Source organism: Microcebus murinus, chromosome 1 (assembly GCF_040939455.1).
Source record: "Microcebus murinus isolate Inina chromosome 1, M.murinus_Inina_mat1.0, whole genome shotgun sequence".
NCBI lineage: Eukaryota > Metazoa > Chordata > Mammalia > Primates > Cheirogaleidae > Microcebus > Microcebus murinus.
Genome location: NC_134104.1, coordinates 1,487,065 through 1,511,301, shown reverse-complemented (window position 1 = coordinate 1,511,301; position 24,237 = coordinate 1,487,065). Strand labels below are relative to the sequence as shown.

General features: G+C 52.6%; 2 protein-coding genes across 3 annotated transcripts in view; both read right to left on the bottom strand.

The window, feature by feature from the left end:
* The window catches only part of UBE2G2 (ubiquitin conjugating enzyme E2 G2), a 36,183-nt gene extending 26,098 nt beyond the window's left edge, over positions 1–10,085 (bottom strand). The window contains exon 1 of one of the 2 annotated variants that reach the window (XM_075998777.1): positions 9,940–10,085. In XM_075998777.1, the coding sequence (XP_075854892.1) occupies positions 9,940–10,019 (80 nt within the window). In that variant the 5' untranslated portion in view covers positions 10,020–10,085. The remainder of the gene's footprint in view (positions 1–9,939) is intronic. The other variant, XM_012780026.3, reaches the window with a different exon arrangement.
* Positions 10,086–14,021: 3,936 nt separating this feature from the next.
* On the bottom strand, positions 14,022–24,237 carry SUMO3 (small ubiquitin like modifier 3). Its single transcript, XM_012780031.3, has 4 exons — positions 24,079–24,237; positions 21,289–21,417; positions 17,698–17,769; positions 14,022–15,413 (listed from the first exon to the last, which is right to left on the bottom strand). The coding sequence occupies exons 1-4, from the start codon at positions 24,097–24,099 to the stop codon at positions 15,270–15,272; spliced, it is 366 nt and encodes a 121-aa protein (XP_012635485.1). The 5' UTR covers positions 24,100–24,237; the 3' UTR covers positions 14,022–15,269.

Genomic DNA, 24,237 nt, shown 5'->3' with positions numbered 1-24,237 from the left:
AAATATTTGGAAATACAGGGCGTCATTTTTTGGCATCCACAATGATTGGGAAATGCTACTGCCATTTAGCTGAAAAAGAGCCAGGAATGCTCAAGATCCTGCCATCAACAAGGCACACACAAAGAAAAGGTATTCACAGCTGCAATCACATCTGTTGAGAAACGCTGATCCAAGAACAAACGTGCAGAAGACAGCCAAGCACTACTACCAAGGGTATGCTGACACAGAGAAGGGGAAAGTGAGAGACAGCAAGAGACATTAAAGAGATGCCAGCAAAGCAGGACAAACAAGAGTGCTGGCCCCCAAAAGTGAAGTACATTAACTTATTTCAAGGAGGAAGGAAACAAAGGTGAATGAAGTCAAGTGTCAGGAAGGCTAAGACCCTTGGATCTCTCAAGATCCACCCTGATAGTCTCCCTTTATATCTCTTCATGGGGCATGGACTGGGAGAAATAACCAAAGTACCCAATCTGCCAGGCTTTATACACCCAATCATCTGAAATGTCCAGGTTCTGTGTCTAGTCAAATCACCTAATTATATGAAAAAGGTAACAGATTAAGGCAGATGGATTTTAAACTGCTAAATGGGCAGGAGCAGGGAAAAACACAGTGGGAAACACAGTAGGGTGCCCAGGAACAAAATCCAGAAGAGGTCTACTAATCACTTTCTGGGACCATTAGGAGGAGTCTGTACCAAGAAGAGCTGGCCCAATCCTGCGTTGGAGTCCCCTTCAGCACCTCCCCATGACAGCCTCCCGCAGGGAGAGGGAAAGGGTGGTCTAAAAACCGTAGCTCAGCACCTGCTCTTCTCCCAGGCGGAGAGCTGCCAGGTGCGTGCGGCTCTCCAGCTGGCATCATGATTCAACAGCGGCCTCTGCTGGTCAACAGAGAACCGCAGGAAGTTAGCTCAGAGAATGGAGGGGATGTTTCTGGACTACACTTTCTTCCCAAACATACACACAAAAAGCCATATACAGTTTCATATGTTCACCAACAAAAACAAGTTCAAAAAAAGAAACAGATCTTAATATCAGAGAAATTTTCAAAGACCACTCCTTGCCACTGATTCCTTGAGAATGCTAATTTGTTAAAAACTTATTTTTCTTAAAATAGTTGCTTAAAAATTGCCTGCATGCATAATGAAATATAAATTCAACCTTTGACTCAGCACTCTCATTTCTGGGAATCTATTCCGTAGGTACACTGGCAAAAATAAGCCATATGCATAAAGCTATTTACTTCAGGACTATTTGTAATAGCAAAAAGCTGGAAAGGACTCAAATGTCTATCAGTAGGGACCCATCAAATTATGACAATTTACCAACACAGTACTTTGCAGCTGTGAATACCTCGATGTGCTAGTGGAGAATGAACTCCGGGACCTATTACGTGAAAAAGCAAGGCTGAGAAAAGTGTGTAACTAAGGTCTTTAAAGAGGTAATAAAGATTCCATAAGGTCATCAGAGTAGGCCCTAATCCAATCTGACTGGCATCCTCATAAGAGGAGATTAGAACAGAGAAGCACAGAGGACAAAGATACCAGAGGAAACCAGCCCGGCCACACCTGGATCTTGGACTTCCAGACTCCAGGACTGTGGGGAAATAAATGTCTTTGGTTAAGCCACCCAGTTCCTTAAGTACTAAGTTAGTTGATATCTCTGACATTTCACTTTGAAATAAAACCTGTTTTATTTTTATTGTGAAGGTACATCCTCATTCTTTCAAATGCACGGTTTGTGTGTGATCACCTATTAATTTTTTTTAGAACAATTTTTGTGAAGTCATGGATAAGTCAAAAATTCATGTTATTTTCAAATACAAGTTCCATCACGGAACCAATACAGCACAGATAGCTCAAAATATTTTTTTTTTTAGGGTCAGCCCTAAAAAATAAAATATCAATAAAGTATATGAGAAAGATGTGGCTAATGAACACACAGAACATCAATGGCTTGTGAAGTTCCATTAGGTGATTTTAATCTTGAAAAGGAGCCACGTGGGCGACCTGAGACCAAGGTGGATGATGATGAGCTGAGGGCCCTGGTGGAAGCGAGTCCATCTCAACCTACGCGTGAATCAGCAGCAGGGTTTGACGTTACTATCCCAGCAATGTCGGACCATTTGAAACAAACTGGCAAGGTAAAGAAGCTGGACAGATGGGTTTCGCATGAATTAAACGAATGTCAGAAGAGAAATTGTCTTGAAACTTGCCTTTCTTTGCTGTCACGACATAAAGGTGAACCACTTCTACACCATACTGTGACATGTGATGAGAAATGGATTCTTTTTGGCAATCGTACATGTTTGGCAATGGAAAAGGTGAATCGCCGAAACACAGTCCAAAACCGAACAGTCATTAAAAAAAGCTAATGGTGTGTGTCTGGTGGTCCAGTGCTGGTATTATCCACTACGGCTTCATGAAACCCGGTCAATCGATTACAGCAGATGTCTACTGCAACCTTTGGATGAAATGATGAGGATGCTTGCGATTAAGCAGTAGAGACTGGTCACTAGAGACAGGCCAATCCTCTTGCAAGATAATGGTCGACCACATGTCACACAAACAGTGCTGCTCCAACTACAGAGGCTGGACTTGGAAACTCTGTCATCCACCATATTCACCAGACCTTGCACCAACTGACTACCACTTCTTCCAGGCTCTGGACCACTTCTTGCAAAGAAATATATTCAATTCTAACAAGCTGTGGAAAACGCCTTTCTCAACTTCATCGCCACTTGCTCTCCAGGCTTTTTCACTGCTGGCATGAACAAGCTGTGAAACTGTGTCGATAGTTCAGGCGCACACTTTGATTAATTGTATTGCTTCTTGTCTGAGATAGAATAAACTACACTTTTGATTCGAAATCGGACATTTCATATTTAATGACCTAATAGCTACTGTACTGGACTAAGTAGTGCCCTCTCAGAATTCAAGTCCACGCAGATCTGTGAATATGACCTTATTTGGAAATCGGGTCTTTGCAGATGTAACATAATCAAGTTAAAATGAGGGCATGCCTATCAGGCAGGCCCTAAATTAATGACTATGATAGCTATAAAATTGGGACATCTTAACTCGTCACTTCTTCTACATTTTTTTTAAGAGATGAGGTCTCCTTGTGTCACGCAGACTAGAACATAGTGGTGCGATCATAACTCACTGTAACCTGGAACTCCTGGGCTCTAGAGATCCTCCTGCCTCAGCCTCCCAAAGTGCTGGGATTACAGGTGTGTACCACTGTGCCCAGCCTCTGGTTTTCTTATAAGAGGGAAATTTGAACAGCAACACATGCAGGGAAGATGGCCATGTGAAGATGGAAGCAGAGACTGAAGTTATGCTACACAAGCAAAGGAACTCCAAGGTATTCCAAGGTATGCATGCCAAGGACGCCAGCAACCACCAGAAGCTGGAAGGACTCTCCCCTAGCGCCCACAGAGGGAGTGTGGTGCTGCCCACACCTTAACTTTGGATTCTGCCAGAGCTGTGAGGCACTACTTCTGTTGTGTTAACCATCCATCCTGTGTGTGGCACATGCATGGCAGCCCCAGGACACTCACACCTGATCTACCTGGGACACTCCTGGGAAAGGCTGCAGATGTGTAAAGATAAAACATCAAGACAAGACAGCAGTTTGGAATATTTGGGTTCTTTCCTGGCTCTCTTTTCTTCTCCAGTTTTCTGAACCTAGGCAAATCATTTTGCCTGTTACTCAACTTCCTGCAAAATCTATAAAATTACGGAGGCTGAACAGAATGATACCCAAGGTCCTACCACCTCTAAATTTCTATTTGGGAATTAGTATTTCCAAATAAAATAAAGTCTGCCTGAACATACATCCAAATCTATGTAAACCCCATTCCACACAAAGGTGGATTCTGTAAAGCCTACCTTTACACTGGGATGTGCCACTTTAAAATACATTATGGGGACAAACTAAATGAAAAGACACAAGACACACTGACTAGAATTTCATCACATTACTAAGACACAGAAAAAAAAAAAAACCCTTAATAACACACTGTATTCATTCTATCGCTGTTCTAACAACATAGCACAAACTTAGTGGCTTAAAGCAGTAACCGTTGATGATCTCATAGTTTCCATGTGTCAGAAGTCTGGGCGCAGCACAGGCCAGCTGGTTCTGAGGCTCACAAGGCCAAAAGCAAGGGGCTGGCAGGTGCTGCCGCTCCAGGTTCACTGCGGTTGTCGGCAGAACTAGGTTCCACGCAGCCGCAGGACTGAGGCTCATGGGATCATTCTCAGCTTCCTGACGCAGCCTGATTTCCTTAGTGCGTGGCCCCTCCTTCCATCTCCACAGCTAGCATGTCAGGTGTCCTTGTCACACTTGAAATCTCTTGTGACCCTCTCACCTTCACCTCCTGCTTTTGGGGCTCATGAGATTATTAGATCCACCCAGATAATATCCCTCTCTTAAAGTCAGCTGATTAGTAACCTTAATCACACTTCCCAAGTCGCCCCACGCAGTGCTAGTGTGTGCATAATCAGGGTGCTGGATCTCAGGGAGGCACCTCCAGAGTTGCGCCTTCCACGCATACTCTACAATACACACGTGGACACACACAACACAGCAGCTTTGGAAGTCGACCGTTACTGAGGTTTTATTACTACAAACTAATTGACAATGTGGTTGTAATATTGGATGAGGCTTCCATACGGATGGTAAAAGGAGGAACAAAATCTCTGCTAATGTAAATATCCTTAGGAAATACAAGTTCAACAAAGCTAAGACTGGCCTGAAGCAGCAGCCTGAACTTAATTACCTATGCAGGGCCTTTACCTATGCAGGGCCTTAAGAGTTTCCTTCTCTATAAAAATGAGAAAATGCCTGCTCAGTCTAGAAAGAGGGCTTAAGAGAAACTGAAACAGAGACAGAAACACAGACCATGATGCCACAAACTGGAAGGAGTTCACGTGTCTGACACCCAGCCAGGTTTCCCATGAGGAGACAGAGGTGACAGTCCCCCCATATCCAAAGCGCCGTTCAGAGGGTGAAAGCTGTCAGCGTCGACATGGAGACACATCTGCCAAACCCCAACGGATGGAGCCACGCAAGGCCTCGAAAGGGGGGGTCCCCACACACGATTGACTACCTGATAACATTAAACTATCACAGAAGACTGCCAAAACCACAATCTTGCACAGAGATACTTCTATGAGGACATCTGCCCGGCAAGTGCCTCACCAACCTTAGACTGATGTCACCCTTCTTACTTAGTTCACAGTCAAGGATCATTTTAAACAACTTACGTAACCTTCATCATTTTACTTTAAAAACCCTGTCTTCCTGTGCCTCCCTGAATATGCCCATGGCGTGTCGCAGCCTGCATCTCCCAGCTTTGCAAGTTCCTGCTCATTCCCGAATAAACTCCTGTTGTTTTTAGAGAACCTCCCTGTTTGTTATTTAGGTTGATAAGAATGAATCAGCTGGACTGCTATCCCCAACAGAAGTATCTCTTAAATGTATCAATATACAGGCACACCTCAGAGATATCACAGGTTTGATTCCAGACCACCACAAGAAAGCGAACATCACAACAAAGCAAGTCACATAAATTTTTGGTTTTCCAGTACATTTTAAAAGTATAGTCCATTAAGTGTGCAATAGCATTATGTGTAAAGACACTATATACTTTAACTAAAAAAGTATTGACCAAAAATATGCTTTTTATTGCCAAAAAAAAAAAATGCTAACAATCATCTGAGCCCCCAGCAAGTCATAATCATTCTACCAGTGAAGGGTCTTGCCTCAATGCTGATGGCTGCTGAATGATTAGGGTGGTGGTTGCTGAAGTCTGGGGTTGCTGTGGCAGTTTCTTTTTTTTCTTTTTTTGAGACAGGGTCTAACTCTTCTGGGCTAGAGTACAGCAGCATCATAGCTTACTGCAACCTCAAACTCCTGGGCTCAAGCAATCCTCCTGCCTCAGCCTTCTGAGAAGCTGGTACTACAGGTACATGATACATGACAACATGCCCAACTAAATTTTTAAAAACTTTTTGGAGAGGTGAGGTCTCACTATGTCGCCCAGGCTGGTCTCAAATTCCTGGGCTCAAGTGATCCTCCTGCCTTGGCCTCCCAAAACGCTGAGAGTACAGGCTTGAGTCACCACGCAATGCTAGTTTTTTCAATAAGACAACAATTAAGTTTGCCCCACCAACTGACTCTTACTTGCCCCAAAGATTTCTCTGTAGCATGCAATGCTGTTTAATAGCATTTTACGTTCAACAGAACTTCTTTCAGTATTGGATTCAATCCCTGCCACTGCTTTATCAACTACGTTTACAGAATGCTCTAAATCCTTTGCTGTCATTTCAACAATGTTTATAGCATCTTCACCTGGAGATTTCATCTCAAGAAACCACTTTGTTCACACATAAGAATCGACTCCTCAACTGTTAAAGTTTTATCACAAGATTGCAACAATTTAGTCCCGTCTGCAGGCTCCACTTCTCTTGCTATTTCTACCACATATGCAGCTATTTCTTCCATGAAGTCTTGAACCCTTCTCAAAGTCATCCATGAGGGTTGAAATCAACTACTTCCAAACTCCTGTTAATGTTGATATTTCTACCTCCTCCCATGAATCACAAATGTTCTTAAAGACATCTAGAATGGTAAACCCTCTCCAGAAGGTTTTCAATTTACTTTGCCCAGATATTAATACATCAGAGGAATCACAATCTATGGCAGCTACAGCCTTACAAAATGTTCTCTTTTAAGCAAGACTTGAAAGTCATAATTACTCCTTGATCCATAGGCTGCAGAATGGATGTTGTGTTAGCAGGCATAAAAACAACTTTCATCTCCTTTAACATTTCCATTAGAGCTCTTGGGTGACTAGGTGCATTGTCAATGAGCACTAACATTTTGAAAGAAATCTCTCAACAGTGTGCTTAAAATATTCACTAAACCATGCTGTAAATAGATGTGCTGTCAACAAGGCTTTGTTGTTCCATTTCTAGAGTACAAGCAGAGTAGATTTAGCACAATTCTTAAGGAGCCTAGGATAATAGAGGTACACTGGCTTCAACTTATAGTCATCAGCTGTATTAACCCCTAACAAGACAGTCAGCTTGTCCTTTGAAGCTTTGAAGCTAGGCATTGACTTCTCTTTAGCTATGAAAGTCCTGGACAGCATCTTTTTCCAATACTGTAAAAGGCTGTTCTGGTTACATGGAAAATCTGTTATTTAGTGTAGCCACCTTCATGGATGATCTTAGCTAGACCTTCTGGATAACCTGCTGCAGCTTCCACATCAGCTCTTGCTACTTCACCTTGCACTTTTATGTTATAGAGATGGCTTCTTTCCTTCAATCTCATGAACCAACCTTTGCTAACTTCCAACTTTTCTTCTATAGCTTCCTCACCTCTCTCAGCCTTCACAGATTTAAAGAAAGTTAAGACCGTGCTTTGAATTACGCTTTGCCTTAAGGGAATGCTGTGGCTGGTTTGATCTTCTGTCCAGACCACTCAAACTTTCTCCACACCAACAATAAGGCTGTGTCACTTTCGTATCATTCATGTATTCACTGGAGTAGCACTTGTAATTTTCTTCAAGAACTTTTCCTCTGCATTCACAACTTGGCTGACTGGTGCAAGACGCCTAGCTTTTGGCCTATCTCAGCTTTCAACATACATTCCTCACTAAGCTGACTCATAGCTTTTGAATTAGAGTGTATGGCATGTAACTCTTCCTGTCACTTGAACACTTAGAGCCCACCTATGGTTATTAATTGGGTTAATTTCAATATTGTTGTGTCTCAGGGAATAGGGAGGCTTGAGGAGAAGGAGGGGAATGACAGGTCAGCAAAGCAGTTAGAACACATGTTTATGGATTAAGTTCATCATCTTATATGGGTGAAGTTTGTGGCACCCCAAAACAATTACAATGGTAACATCAAAGATCACTTCTCACAGAGCACCATTATAATAAAGTTTGAAATAGGCCGGGCATGGTGGCTCACACCTGTAATCCTAGCACTCTGGGAGGCCAAGGCAGGCGGATTGCTCAAGGTCAGGAGTTTGAAACCAGCCTGAGCGAGACCCCGTCTCTACCAAAAATAGAAAGAAATTGACCAACTAAAAATATATATACAAAAAATTAGGTGGGCATGGTGGCACATGCCTGTAGTCCCAGCTACTCAGGAGGCTGAGGCAGGAGGATCGCTTGAGCCCAGGAGATTGAGGTTACTGTGAGCTAGGCTGATGCCACAGCACTCACTCTAGCCTGGGCAACAAAGTGAGACTCTGTCTCAAAAATAAAATAAAATAAAATAAAATAAAATAAAATAAAATAAAATAAAATAAAATAAAAAAATAAAGTTTGAAATATTTCAAGAACTACCAAAATGTGAAACAGAGATACAAAGTAAGTACACACTGTTGGAAAAATAGTGCCACTAAGATTTGTCAACTCAGTGTTGCCATAAACCTTTGATTTGTTAAAAAAAAAAAAAAAACAAAACACAGTATCTGTGAAGTACAATGAAGCAAAGCACGATAAATGAGGCATGTCTGTATATCCCCACTTTAGAGGACACGGGGTGGCAAGCATCATTTGAACATTTGCAGCAGGCCCTCCCTAGCCACAGGTTCTGCACCCATGGATTCAACCAACCTTGCATCAATATTCAGAAAATATAAAAAATGACAATGCAACAATAAAAAAAACTACAAGTAAAAAAGTACAGTATAGCTACTATTTATGGGGCATATATATTGTATTAGGAATTATAAGTAATCTAGAGATGATTTAAAGGCTGGGGAGGATGTCACAGATTACATGCAAATACTATGCCATTTCCTATCAGGGACTTTGAGCATCCGTGGATTTTAGTATCCATTGGGGGTCCTGACACCAATCCCCTGCAAATACCGGGAGAAAGACTACTGTGTTTTAAAGAATGTGTATTTGTAGCACTTTGGTCTGCACATCAGGTATCTCACTAAACACTTCACCTGCAGTAACAACTTTAATCTTCGCAGATGAGGAAACTGCAGAGGTTAAGAGAGGAGGCCAACGGTCAAAGAGTTAATGAGCAGAGGCACCGTCTGAGGACAGGTCTTCCACTCCAGGACCCCGCTCTTAACCACAACCAGGTTACCATCTTGTCTCCACCAGCAAAGCAGGTTTCCAGCACTTTCAAACACAATGGCATCCCAAAACCTCTCACAGCAACTCTTCAAAGTGAGAATGCGTTGTAAAAGGATAGGTGCTAAGTGTTCCTAGCTTTTCATTTTTCCCTTTGCTTTCCCCAGATAACAGAAACATTTACAGGCTAGGAAAACACTAACGCGGCTTTCTGAACACTACTTAGGAAAAGTGACAGTTGGCACTGCTCAAAAACCCTGTTCCCTTATTAGAGACAAAGCAAAAAAAATCTGACCTTTCGCCTCAATCTGATCATAATGAGCGTTTCCGCTTTTAATGCAAACACTCCCCTCTCGCCGAAACTTCCCCGTAGGCGAGTCAGGCTTTCCTCCCCAGCCTCTCACTGCAAGTCCGCGGGCTACGATTCGGAGTCCTCTAGGACCAAAGGAGTCAAGAAAACACCCCCCAAAAAACAAAACTAAAACCTCAAAGATTTAATTTAACTGTTTTAAGCATTCTAAACTAACATGGTGCTAGCGTCCTTTTTCCTTCCGGGTTTCTCTTTACAGTTTACACGTCAAGGAGGAGGCAGCGGCCAAGGGAGAGCGCCCAGAGCGAGCTCCCCATTGTGACTCCCGCGGGCGGGCCGGAACCGAGCCCGCCGGGCCCGAGCCGGGACGCGCAGGCGGGGCCGCGGCTCGGACCCCGACAGGCAGGCAGGGCGGCGGCCCGCTCCACCGCGGGGGGCACGGCGGACTCCAGGACGCGCCAGGCTTGGAGCCCGAGCCCCGACGACGCGGGAGGGCGGCCCGGGGCTCCCGAACTCACGTTTGTACTCGGCCATCAGCCTCTTGAGCGCCGTCCCCGCCATGGCCCGGCAACAGCTGCGCCCGGCCGCCTCGCCTCATCCGCGCCCGTCGCTCCCGCCCCGACGCCGGGGACTGCTTCCGGGTCGCCGACGCGCGCACAGAAGCCTCTCCGGGGCGTGGCGCGGCGCGCATGCGCGGTCGCCGCGGTGTGCGCGCGAGCGACGGGAGCGAAACTGAGGTCGGGCGGGGGCCGGACCCGGATTGGCGCGGTCCCGGCGACTCCCGAGGCCTCGGGGCCCGGGTCTTGCGGAGGCTTCGGCCCGGCGAGTGTGCCCGCTCGCTGCCCGTGGGCGGGCGGCACGCGGGAGGGGGCTGCGCTCTGCGCCGGAGCCCGGATCCCCGGGACGGCCCCGACGCCCCTGCTCGGGTTTCTGGCTCGGAAAAGTGACGGAGTTGGCGGTCGTGGCGCTTTCACTCCCTGGGGGTGCGGCTCAGCGGAGTTCGGGCTCCAGAACCTAGTCGCGGGCGAGGACGGAGCGCGGTGCTCGGTTTGCCCGGGTGGGCTCCGGGAAGCGTGCGGAGGATGGAGTGGGGCCCGCGGGGCCCGGGAGTCGGAGTCCAGCTCGGACCCCGGCGGCGGCGCGGGCAGGGAGGGGACGTTCGGGAAAACTCGCCTCCCCAGACTGGGTCCCGACCCCCTGCGGAGGCCCGTCCCTGCAGGGGTCCCGGAAAAGTTGGTGGTTTGAAAATAATTTATTACAGCCTTTGCGGCCCAGTTGCACGCGCCCTTCCGAAACCCTCTGTAAAGCCCACCGCGCTCCCTCCTCGCGTGGGCGCTCTTCTCGGCCTCCACCCACCTGCACCCAGGTGCTCACATAAACGGCATTTACTACACCTGAGGCTTGTCGCCCTCTCGGCTGGGGGCCTAGCAGCGGGGAGACCCCCGTCCGCTGGGCCCGCCCAGAGGCTCCCCGACTTCTCCAGTCCCCCCGCCATGGAGCGGGCCCTGGGGATAGCGAGCCTGTTCGTGTTGGGTCCGTGCCGGCCGGGGTCTGGGCTCCTTACTGACTTGAGGCAGGTACAACCCCGAGTGCTGCGCGCGTCCGTGGCGAGGACACACATGCACCGTGCACAAAGCCTCTCCTTTCTTGCCAGGGTTGTTGCAATGGCCTCTCAATTTGTCGCCTCCTCCTCTGCCCTCTGCGATGTTTCCAGCATCGCAGATGACCCATTTAAAAGATGAATCAGGTCACAGTAACATTCCGAACCTCCCCATTTTACTCAGAGCAGAGCAGGGTGGACAGAGGCCTTTGCTCTGCCTCCGGGGACCCTCCGCGCACTCCTTCAGTGTGGCCACCTGCACCTCGCTTCTCATTTTTCTCCACAGCACTCACACACTGTGCTACAGAATCCACTAGCACACTGTATAATTTTTCCGTATTGTTGTCTTTTTTATTTTTACTTTTTCATTTTTTATTTTCATTACCTGAGCTTTATTAACTTGGGGACTTTATTAGCTCCTCTAACCAGAAAACATTCCGACAGCAGGGGTCTTTGTCTGATTCTGATATGTTGCTGGGCGCAGCAGCCTCAGTGCCTTCCCTAAGTATCTGTCCAACGGAATGAAATCTAACAATGCAGACCTCACAAGTATGCATACTGTAGGAAAATTTCCTAAATTTCAAATTTTCAGTCCAACACTTTTTTCGAATGACAGGTGATTTATAAAAATGACATGGTCCTTAAGTTTCCTTCCCCATTCCAGAGCTGCCCTCTCCTCTGTGGGACTGCACCCCACACCCCCAAATCAGTCACTGCTACTGAAGGAAAACAGCTCCTCTTTTCCTGTTACGGAAAATGTGGCTCATGAAAGCATTATTGCCAATACTATGATGCTCAAAAGAACGGAGCCCATCAGATGCTTGCTGTTTTCTTAATTGCATCAATCTTTTCCAGACATTTCCTTACTCATTGCAGAGCACTGTGTGTTCTTCAGTAATTTTCAGAAATGTAGTTTACAGCTCATACCAGGATTAGTTTCAGCCTCAAGTGACAAAAATCCAAAAATATGAGTGTAAGGCTGGTGGCAGGGGCTCCCTCCCCTCCCTAGATGGAAAAAGAAAACGCTTAGTGACCTGACCCGCCAAGGACAAACTGCCAGGCCCCACTGAGAGGAACCACACCCAGATGTCCACCTGGATTCCACAAATACCTCCAGCCCCTCCTATTTCTCAACGACCATCCAAGGTCACAATAGAGAATCCCCAGCTCTTCCCGCCACAAGTCCCTAGCCCCACCCAAAGGGTATAAAAGGCCTCAGCCCCTTCAAACTGCCGCAACTCCTGGGGCCCCCCTCTCTTGGGGCCCCAGAACCTCATCCACGAGTGTATGATAAAGCCACGTGGTTTGGCCCCCACTCTTTCTCTGTGTCTTGTCTTTTGGCCGCCGCCGTAAAACCTTACAATGAGTTGTTTAAACATAATGGAAATTTCTCTCACCTCAACGTGGCTGGTACAATGGCCTCATCTTCAGAAAACCAGGATCTCTGCCACACTTCTTCCTCCTCACGGTTGTCATTCAGTCCTTCATCTGCAATTCAAGTTTAACTGGGCATCCTGTATTTTTATTTATATGTGTGTGTGTGTGTGTATATATATATATATTTTTAAGAGATGGGGGGCAGTCTCTGTTGCCCAGTCTGGACTTGAACTTGAGCCCAGGAGTCCCACCTCACCCTCCAGAGTAGCTGGGGCTGCAGGCACACCACTGCGCCTGCTCGTGTGTTTTCATTGGCTAAATCTGGCAGCTCTCAGCTTGCATCACTGGGTACTGGGGTCCCAAGGGCTCTGAGGAGCACGTGTGTAATATTTATAGTGGTTTTCCTAAGCAACACACCCTGGGAGGCCAACAGCACAGAATAAAACTAGTGTCTTATATTTGGTAACTAAAGTTCTAAGGTATAAAAGGGATCTCAGTTCAACCTAAGTTACATGGGACAGCTTTCATAACCTCCTGCTTCCCCAGCTGTGCACTTGTGTAGCACGGCTAAGGTGACAACCCAGTTTGTTTGGGACTAAGGAGGCTCCTGGGGCGCGGCCCTTCCATTGCTAAAACTGGGAAAGTTCCAGTTGAAACCCTAGGCACAGGTAACAAACAGGATAGACAGGGCACGTAGCTCCTCCTGAAGCATCAATTTAACCCCCAAATTCTGCAAGTTAGATTCATGTAATTTAATTATTTTAAAAAATACTAGTACCAACAGATCTGTTATTCCAAATGCACAATTTGCATAAATTTCTAAGATAAAAGACAACCTCCAGAGCATATCGTGTTTGTTCCACTTCAGGTGCCGTGAGTTTCGGAAGCTCAAGCGGCACCGTTTCAGCCCACATGAACTGGCCACTGTTCTAACCTAAGGCACCTGGGTCGCGGCCCTCTCCTCAGACACGTGCAGGGGCTCCCCGCAGCAAGTTAGCCCTTGCGGGCTCTCTGGCAAGCCCCTCGTTTGTGCTGTGCGTTAGTCCACACGTGGTGCTGTTTCTGAGGCTGCCCTTGATCTTTCAACCTGTGCTCACTCAACTGACAGACTAAGTACAAAAGCCCACTTTCAACCCTGATTTTGTCACACCGCAGTATGCTGGGAAATTCTTAAAGCCAAATTAGAATCAGTTCACTCCAGCTTCAAGGCAGATAAACCAGCAGGCTGTCAGCTGCAAGGGGAAAACTCTCACAGCCCAGCACCAGCGGAGATGCCCCAGACTGACATCAGACTCACAGCCCCACCCTCTGCTACACAGGAAACACCAGAGGAAGAGCGCGGGCCCTCCCTCCCCGGGAGGGTGCAGATCCCTGCACTGGGAGGGCTCTGAGAGGGGAGAGGACACCCTCCCTCCCCCCTCCCCCACCACCCCCTCGGCAGGGAAGTCCCCGGCCTAGCTCTAGTGACCTGCGGGAGGGGCAGGGGGCCGTGGGTGAGCAGGAACCTTCCAGGGACCGTCTTCTAGGTCACAGCTCCCCAATGGCCTTTCCGAACAGTCGGCACAGACGCTGCCCCGTGACGGCGCCCCAGCCCCCAGACGCAGAGTTCAGCGTGAGCCGAGACAGAATACCAAACTATATTTACTGTGTACAGTAGGAAAGGACGACAGATAATGTACAAATTGTGAATAAACACGGCAGAGCTAACACACACCCCACCCGAACCCACACAGCAACACAGAGGGACTGAGGACATTTTCGGCAAGATTTCCAGCAAGCAGGAGATGAAGATGGGTCATCGTTCAGGTGAGTATAAAAAAGGCAGAGGGTGGCCGCCGAGCGGCAGCGGGTCCTTGTGGAAGAACAGGCAGAACTAGGAACATTTTTCATTGGCATAGATTCCCCAGAATTTCACAGGACTGATCACCACAGCAACGCGCGAGTTCGGGATGCGTTTGGGAAGCCGCGAGGCGCGGACCCGCGGTGGGGGGGCCGGTGTGGGGTCCTCCTCCCGCGGGTCCGTGACCACGGTCGCGAGCAGCTCTTCACACGACAACGTAACTGAAAATTCAGCAATACTTAATCTCACCTTTCTATGTGCAGAACATAATTATTCATCAGAAGCAAATACTAGGAGAAACCCAAGGCCACAACACCATCACCAAATGAGAAATGTGGGAATTACTGTCTTCTCTATTAAGAAGAGGGAAAAAGTCGATCTTTGTCATGCCAGCCCTTGTGAGGCACTGACGGGGGTCAGAGGGCGGGGGGCCCGGGCCTCGGACCCCAGGGGGACACGCAGGAGCGGGGAGCACATGGGGCCACGTTGCCAGAGGGCTGTTACTTTCTACTTTTTAAGAAGCAGTCCAGTATTTTCCCCTCGGCCTCATCGCATGCTGACAAAGCTCAAATTCGCAGTATTTAGCGTTTTCGTAACCTGTGCCTACGACAAATAGCAGGTGACACTCCGCCTTCCGTCCCCACCGCCCCAGGACACCTGCCGGACACACCCACGCCGAGTGCAGCCGGCGCCTGGTGATCCGAGCCGGCGCTGGAGGGGCGGGCCACGCCGGAGCAAGTCCCCGTCCCCGGACTAAAAGCGAATATGCAGGCCACAAATCTGGGGCACAAAAATGCTACAGGAGGCGGGGGAAAAAAAGAAAGGAAATGAAAACATCAACAAACCCCCAAAACCCGGCAACTCATTGCTCCTGAACAGAGATAAGGGTTCTGATTGGCCCAGGTTAAGTCGCAGATCCGTCCCCACAGACACAGTTCTGAGTCCCACTCGCAGTAGGTCAAAGAGGAAAATCGTTTTGGTGAACGCCCTCGAGGCTCCGCGGACTCCTCTGTGGCTGGCGGTGGCGGTCGCTACTCGAGGGCAACGCGAGGAAGGGCGGCCGGCACGAGGAGGACGGTCCCTCTGGAGGCCACGGCCACCGGGCGGCTGGCCCCCCTCGCGCCCCCGGTCTGCTGCTGGAACACGTCGATGGTGTCCTCGTCCTCCATCTCCAGCTGCCGGCCGTCGCGGGCGCGTGAGAGAGAAGGGAGGCGTGTTAGTGTCCCGTCAGAGGATGGACGGACGGTGCTGACCCGTGTGAGTGTCCCTACGCCAGGGACAGCGCCCGACCACACCCGCCCTCGCCCTACCCCGCGTGCAGCACTCGGGAACGCAGGCGCCACTGCACACGTGGGCTCGCCAGGCTCCCCTGGACAATGGAAAGAATATCCAGAGCTACAAATGTTTTTGTTTTTTGCTTTTTTGGGACAGAGTCTCACTCTGTTGCCCGGGCTAGAGTGCTGTGGCATCAGCCTAGCTCACAGCAACCTCCAACTCCTGGGCTCAAGCGATCCTCCTGCCTCAGCCTCCCGAGTAGCTGGGACTATAGGCGTGCACCACCATGCCCGGATTTTTTCTATATTTTTTCTATATTTTTTAGTTGGCCAATTAATGTCTTTCTATTTATAGTAGAAACAGGTGTCTCGCTCTTGCTCAGGCTGGTTTCGAACTCCTGACCTCAAGCGATCCTCCCGCCTCAGCCTCCCAGAGTGCTAGGATTACAGGCGTGAGCCACCGCGCCCGGCCTCAAAGCTACAAATGTTAACTGATGAAAAACGGAGTCTAAAATACAAACTGTGTAATGTCTAAAATTCTTACTGAAAATCACACAAAATCAGATTCTAATTAAGAACCTCCGGTTAGCGGCCTGATTCCAAGGGCCACGGGAGCCGTGCACCACTTAGCAAGTGCAGCAGGGGATCCGGCCTGGGACGTCACAGCCAGCGAGATCTCACAAGGGCCCCAGCATGAGGTATCCCTGAAGGAAGGGACCCACCACGGGCTTCTCCCGCCTCTCCCTCCTCCAAAGCCCGGGGCAGGCACGGTGCAAACCCTCCCCATGCGCCCATCCCAGCATGGTGGACACAAAGCCGGCTGCCCCAACCCTCTCTTCTGAACAGAGGAAGCTTCTGCCAATTCCTACAGAAGCAGGAATGTTCTCTGGGACAGACAGGGAGGTCCTGCCTGCTCTCCAACCCTCTCCCTGCTACAGAGGCGCCTGGGCGGCAGCCCGTGGGCTACAGGAAGAGCCCCCCAGCTCCCGGACGAGTGTGCCTTCCCAGGCAGGCCCCACCCGGAGCCCGCCTACTGCGCAAGGTCTCCCTGCCCTGTCCATCTTCACAGAGCCGAGCACTCTCTCGGCGGTGGATGATGTCCTAAGGTGGCTAGAAATTAAATATCTATTGCAAAACATTCCAACGTTTGTTAAATATTGCATATTAAATGTTTAAAGTATTAAATGTCTTGCAAAAATATGTTCGAGTAAAACATTCCAACTGATTCTCACGGCCTCGTGAAGGAGGGAAACGGGCATTACTAATACCTCCACTTTAAAGACAAACACGGGACTCCAAGAGACTAAGTGACCCTGGATCACAGGGTCATCAGGTGACAGACGACAAGAGCTGCCACCTGAACTTAAGTGAAAGGAACACCTGTTTCCAAGGCCAAAGCTCCTTTCCCTAGGAGACGCGCTGTGAGGTGAGGAGGGTGCAGATCCGAAGTACTCTGGCATGTGGGGCAAGCGCTGGGGGAACGTGCCCGGGGCCAGAGAGGAGCGGTGGATGTGTGGCACGTCCTTCCCCCAGGCACTGCCGCACAAAGCTCTCGGGGCAGGAATCCGGCCAGTCCCCAATCAACAGCCATACGCCAACTGCCTGTGTCTGGACAGTGCCCGGGACGGGGCTCCCGGCTGCGAGCACAGGCCCAGCACCCGGCGCCACCAGCGCACAGCGAGGGGCTGTCTGGTAAAGCACAGTTTTCACATTTGAAATTTTAATTTTAAAGTTAGTTAAAATCATTGAGAAAAAGTGAGGCATTCTTTTTTTTTTTGAGACGGAATCTCGCTCTGTTGTCTGGGCTAGAGTGCCATGGTGTCAGCCTCGCTCACAGCAACCTCAAACTCCTGGGCTCAAACAACCCTCCTGCCTCAGCCTCCCGAGTAGCTGGGACTACAGGTGTGCACTACCATGGCTCATTTTAATTTTATTTTTTTTAGCAGAGATGGCGTCTCGCTCTTGCTCAGGCTGGTCTCCAACTCCTGAGCTCAAGCCATCCTCCTGCCTGGGCCTCCCAGAGTGCTGGGATTACAGGCGTGAGCCACCGCGTCCGGCCAAAAGTGAGGCGTTCTATATGAGCACAATCAGCGATTCTCAGGTAAGAGCATCCCACCCAAACCAGCGACTCGTGTGCAGAGCAGGGGGGCCCAAGCCTGGACGCACACCACGCCGGCTTCCATACCTGTGCTGGAGTGTCTGTCTCGTTAATCGGCTGCCCGTCAAACCTAAACCTGATCTGCCTCATGGACAAGCCCTGGAAAGAAAAAAACAATTACCATTAAATACTTGCAGATGACACAGCTAAAGGCAATAGTCAAACCTTTGTGTCAAAACAGCAGCATCCTGGATTCACGACCCGTCGAATCTAGAAACTCGCTGCTGGCGTCCATCCCCTCCCTGCGCTGCCCACAGCAGTGGTGCGGGCACCTCGCTCTGACCCTCCGTCCCCGGGCCTGACCCGTCCCTCCCATCCCCTTCCAGAGGCCCAGCAGGGTCTCCATACTGCTGGCACCACCATCTGCCCCTTCAGAAGATTCCCAGAGAGAAACAGGCCAGGTGATGGTGAGGGTCGTGACGAGAAGACCACACACGGCTGGGACACAGTCACGACGGGGCCTGGAGGAGGGTGGCGCTCCCCCCCACCCCCACCACGGAGAACGTGCAGCCGCCCTGCGCCCCGAGGGAGCGACTGCACCTCGGCCAGGGCAGAGACAGAATGTCATCCAGCAAGCAGTTCGCATTTCACTGGAACAAGACAGGCTTAAACGTGCACCTCTGCTCCCTCCCGAAACCCCACTGGGATGACAGAAAGGAAGGAAGGAGGACAAAGAGAGAGGGTGAGGGTGGCCCGCAGGCAGCGGGTGGCAGCTGCAGAGCCAGGACACGGCAGGACCGACGGGCACAAGCCCCGAGGGCTTGGGGTGGAGAGGGGCTGGGCGGGCCAGGCCTGCAAGGCAGAGATTCCAAACAGCTGCCCGCATGTCCCCATGCGGACTCCCAGGGCGGGGTCCCCCGTGACCCCACGAGGCCAGGTGACGTCCCTCCCGCAGGCAGCACACGGGACGTCTGCTCTCTGGAGAGGTGGACGCCGAGCTCTGGGCTCAGGACGCCAGGGACGCATCACCGGCCAGGGAAAGCCAGTGTCCCCGAAGCGGCCACCACGCCCCTCCCCTCCAGGTGAGCCCCCAGGGTGCTGGCCGGAGCCTGGGGAATCGACTGTCAGACCGCAGCTTCTGGGCCCCTCCCTGGCACCCCCAATCCAGGCGGGTCACCCCACGTGGACACACAGCGTGCCCACACGCCCACCCACGTACACGGCTTCTCCCGGCTGCACAGCGTGTCAACACTCACGTGTGAGCAGGGGGATCCCACCAGGGAGGAAGGGAGGGAGCGAGAGGAGAAGAGGAAGGGGCAGGAGACGCCCCGACACACGTGCACGCCCTGGCACACGCACACGCGTGACCCAAGTTCTGGGGGAGGTAAGAAGAAATCCCGCATCCAGAAAACACCGAGTTGCTTCTGAGAAAAGAGGAACACTCCAAAGAACAGGGAAACTTTTGGAAATCCAAAGTCGCAACGACAAGAGTGTCCACAGCACATGGAAGACAAAGTGAAGAGGCCCCCCCCACCCCCCAGCCCAGGAAGGAACCCAAATCGGCCGCAGATTGGGAGGAAAGCCCACCGCAAACTGGGAGGAAAGTCATCAAATGTAAAACACCTGGGACAGGCCGGGAGTGGTGGCTCACGCCTAAAATCCTAGCACTCTGGGAGGCCGAGGGGCGCGGATTGCTCGAGGTCAGGAGTTCGAAACCAGCCTGAGCAAGAGCGAGACCCTGTCTCTACTATAAATAGAAAGAAATTAATTGGCCAACTAATATATATAGAAAAAACTAGCCGGGCGTGGTGGCTCATGCCTGTCGTCCCAGCTACTTGGGAGGCTGAGGCAGGAGGATCACTTGAGCCCAGGAGTTTGAGGTTGCTGTGAGCTAGGCTGACGCCACGGCACTCACTCTAGCCTGGGCAACACAGTGAGACTCTGTCTCAAAAAAAAAAAAAAAAAACAAACATCTGGGACAGCCCGCGACAAGAGGGGCAGGACTCCCACCAGGAAGGAGCAGAGCCCAGGACGGACCGCCAGGGCGCCGTTTCCTGCGCAGAAACAGGTCTCCAGCTGCAGGGCCGAGCGCGAGTGGCAGAGGCACCTGCTCCAGGCGACACTTTGGTAAACGCCCCCAGAGAAGAACCAAGTCACACGTACAAAGGACGGAGAATCAGAACTGTGGAACTCTGCACCGTCAACGTTGGCAGCCAAAAGGAAAGGATGCGGTAACTCCCACAGACGAAAATGAGTTTCGATCTAGAAGGTCACACGCGGGCAAACGTCGAAGCGTGAAGGGCTCACGAAAAGCAAAAGTCACTTGCAGACACGCAAGGTCTCAGGGACACCGCGCTTCACACAGCCCTTCTGGCGAGGGCGGGCGGACACCCTCAGTCCCGTCACAGGACGGGCAGGAGGTTAGTCCAGGGGACAGCAGGAAGGGGGCTGGGGCGTTTCCCAGTGAGTCTGGCTCAGGTGGACCACCGCTGTGCGGCTGCCTGTGCGGCTGCCTCCACGGCCGCCGAGTGCGCGGGGCAGGAGGGGCAGGAGGGGCGTGGGGAAAGCAGAGCCCTAGGCCTGCCCACGTGGCGGGGATCCTACAGGCACCCGCAGGCCGCCGGCCCAAGCAGCACCGAGACTCAGACGAGAGCTGGCGGGCTGCATGACACATCTGTCCCCGCTGGGGGGGGGCGCGGCGCTGCACCACACACTCTGCGGGGAGGAGCGGGGCCGCTTGGGACAACAGTGTCCGGAAGCCCCCTCTCACCGTTCACGGGCAAAAGCGAGGAGGAGGAGAGGCGGGGCCACGTGCTCACGGCGCGGCGCAGGAAAAGGTCGGAGCGGGCAGGGGCTGCCTCTCGGAGCAGGGGAAGCGGAACGGAGGAAACTGCTTTCTGGAATCGCTGAAGACAAAAATCCGAGGCATGAGAGTAAAACAAAAGGGCAGCCGCCGCTGCGTCCCCGAAGCTCTTAAAGAAAGGCAGCCTCCTGAGACGCACCCCGAGACACCGGCCCCTCTCAAAGGGACGGGGCTCCCTGGAGGAGGCAGACGCTGCAGCCTGGGGTGGCCGCAGCACGGTGAGCCGAGCGCCCCACGTTCCGGGCAGCACTCGGGGAGCAGAGCCCCCGTGAGCGGCTGGCGGGGCACCACGCAGAGCAAGGCAGACGGGCCCCGGAGCACAGGCGCGTGGGACGGGCTTCACAGCCGCACCTGGGGCTGTGCGCAGGGACCCGGCCGGCCGGCCGTGACGCCAGTGAACCGGCTCGCTGTCTGGAGACTGACAGATCACGGGAGAGAATCGGGCAGTTTGGAAAGGAATAAGAGGTCTGCGTGAGAATGTGCCACTTTTCGGCCCCTGAGGAACGAACGCTGAGCATTAACCCCAGCCCGGCAGACGTGGCGCAAGTGCTGTGCTTGCCCCCCCCCCCCCACGTCCCCCACTCCGCAGGAGGACGCACCACCACCCGGGAGGCTGTCTCGCAGAGGAAAAGCCACACGCAAAAGCATCTCGGGCAAGCCTCGGGATGCACCTGCCAAGTCACAGGACCGTGGGGACCAGAAACACGTTCACAGATGTCCGGGGCACAACTCGAGGGACCCAGCCGGGGCACCCCGAGCCCTGCCCGTCTCTGTCCCAGGAAGCCGCGAGTCCCACCCGCCCGCCCGGCGCGCACCTGCCTCTCGCAGTAGGCCTTCATCAGCTTGCTGAGCGGGGTGTGCCGCTTGATCTTGAACTGCACCACAGAGCCGTCCTGCCCGGCCACCTTCAGGTTGATGTGGTCGTTCTCCGTCTTCACGCCCTCCTGCGGGAGAGAGGACGGAAATGGCCTCAGGGCCGCACCTCGGAAAACACCCTCCATCTCACCCTCCATCTCCGAGGGCACGTCTTTCGGTGATTGTCGGGGGTTTTTTTGGGGTCACCAAAACCAACCTAATTCCTAAAATTCTCTAAGCAATTCAGAGCCACTCATGTGATCGTCTTATCTCTGCACAGAATTCATTTTTCACTTCTGCCTCCTCAAGCGTCCACCCGTGCGTAAGAGAACGCAGTGCAAACCTACAGTCCTCCCCCGTCGTTAATTCAAAGAAAGAAAGCCTGTTTGATAAATCTAGGAAAAGTTCACAGAAAATCCATCTCTGTTTTAAAATTACTCGCAGGAAACTGATAAAAAGCTGCGGGTGACTGACAGGATAGAACAAAAGGCAGACGTGCACGACCGAGAGGAACACGGAGCCTCGGAGCGGACGGCGGCCATCCGAGGCCCCTCCTCGTGCCCGAATCGGCCAACGTGAGAGGAAGCCGCCCGGGCTTTCTATAACTAATTTTCTTCTCGGTAATATTTTACAGTTTCTTTTATTAAAAATGTGTGCATTTTGCATTAGATTTATTCCCAGAACTTTTGTCTTGTTTTTCTTATACTTGCTTAACAGTGCTCAGTGAAAGCATGCTTTAATAAATATCCACCAATAAATGTTATGGAATATGAACAGACTAGAAACTCCACCCAAGTGGGAGAACTTGAGATGTATATTCGTTTGCTTTTTGTTTTTTCTGTTAATAAACATTTTCAATTAATAATTTAGCGGCTTCGGGACGGTCCTATTTCGACGATGGTAGTTCGCAGAGGGACTCCAGGAACAACGGCTTTTCCCGGGCGCCTGGTGAACTCCTAATAAGCAAGTGAACTCATGGGTTTTAAAAAAACGAAGCCCTAAAAACAGCCTCAATTCACTAAGGTCTAGCCTCCGCCTACTGCCCTCCTGCCTGACCCTGGAGCTGTTCCTTCCGCGACCTTGAACAGCTGCCCACCCTCCTCCCTGGCCGGGGGCACAGAGCTGCGCCCTGCAGGCACATGGGACCCTCCCTAACGGCGGGCCTGCGGGCGGCAACCACCTGGCCACTCCCTAAGGAAACAATGTATTCAGCCTGATCGGACCACTGAAGTTGACCATGTGGCACAGCCAGGGTTTTACATCTGCGAAAAAATGGACATATTCTACTGTATTTAAACTTCATTACAGGAACTCACCCGCAAAAGCATAAGGGACATTTATATTTGGCCTGAGACTAACAATTATTTGTTCAAATGACCTGGGGTGGAAGAAATGGTATAAAAGGCTGAGTCAAAATCAAAATGTAAGAAGTAGAGGCTGCTCCACTTGCACCTGGGCAGGTTTCCCTGGATCTCACCTTTCCTCAAACCGCTGAGGACAGGCCCAGGCTCCACCAGGCCGGCCTCTGGGGCGGTTCTGCCCAGTCCACCGCTCTGACCTTGTGGGCCGCCCTGGGCCCACCTGCAAGGCTCCAGCTCGTTGTCCCCCCTCGGTCCCCAAACAGAGCATGGTAACAGTACAGACCAGGCCTGCAGAAAGGTTCTCTCCAATTAGCGCGGCTGACAACGCTGCAGACCTGCCCCAGGACTAATGGGAAGTGCTTGACCCAAGAGCGCACCTTCGGGACCGCGACTCAGGGGCGCACACCCGGGCGCGCGGGGGAGGGACGGGCGCACCTTCGAGACCGCGAGGGGGGGGGGTGTCGCACACTAGGGCGCGCTGAGGAGGGGCGGGCACACTTTCGGGACTGCAACTGGGGGCCGCACACCCGGGCGCGCGAGGGAGGGACAGGCACACCTTCGGGACCGCGACTGGGGGACGCACATCTGGGCGCGGGGGAGGGACGGGCGCACCTTCGGGACCGCGACGGGGGGGGGGGGTGCACACCCGGACGCGCGGGAGGGAGAAGCGGGCGCACCTTCGGGACCACGGCTGGGGGGCGCACACCGGAGCACAGGGGGCTGGAGCGGGCGCACCTTCGGGACCACGGCTGGGGGGCGCACACTCGAGCGCAGGGGCCCGGAGCGGACGCACCTTCGGGTCCGCGACTGGGGGGCGCACACCGGAGCACGCGGGGATGGGCGGCTGTCCGGTCAGGCCCTCGAAGCGCTGCCCGGGGGTGGCCCGGCCGCTCCTTCCGCGCTGCCGCCGCGCGCCACCGGGACCGCGCGCACCGACGGAAGGAGGACTGAGGGGCCCCGCCGGGCACGGCCCCGCAGGCTACGCGCTCGCGGGGTGGAACGCGTCGGCGCCCGACCAGGGACCGCGCATCCCTCCCCAACACTGGGGACCTTCGCAAGCCGCGGGGAAGGCGTGGCCGTGCTCGGCGGGGGCGGAGCGAGGGCACCTTGGGGGCGGGGCCCGGCGGGGGCGGGGCGCGCGTGTGGGCGGAGCCCAGGCAGGGGCGGGGCGCGCCGCGAAGCGCCGCCGGGCGGGGGAGGGGAAGGGAGCGGGCCCGGGCGGGGGAGGGGCGGGCAGGTTCAGGGAGGCGCGGGCGGCCGCGGGTGGCCAGGGCGCGAGTCCCGGCCGGCGCCCCGGTTCCCTGGTGTCGGGAGGGCCGCGCCCGGCGAAGGGGACGCCCGGTGCAGAGGCGCCGGCGGGCGGGAGGCCGGGGCGCGCTGGCCGCTTACCTTGGGCTTCTCCTCGGACATGGCTGCGCGGCGGCGGGAAGGCGCGGCGGGCAGGAGCAGCGCCGGGGCGGGCGAGTCGCGCTCTCCGCACGCCGCTCTCCCGCCGCAACTGCTCGCGGGGCCGCGCTTTATCCCCCAAATCCTGGCGCGCCCGTTGGC

What these genes read in the sequence shown, in the direction of transcription:
- SUMO3 (XM_012780031.3), bottom strand. Translation starts at nt 24,099, where the DNA reads ATGTCCGAGGAGAAGCCCAAG. An exon ending in TGTCCGAGGAGAAGCCCAAG is followed by an intron (nt 21,418 to 24,078) that starts GTAAGCGGCCAG and finishes TCTCTCCCGCAG; the next exon opens with GAGGGCGTGAAGACGGAGAA. An exon ending in AGACAGACACTCCAGCACAG is followed by an intron (nt 15,414 to 17,697) that starts GTATGGAAGCCG and finishes GACGGCCGGCAG; the next exon opens with CTGGAGATGGAGGACGAGGA.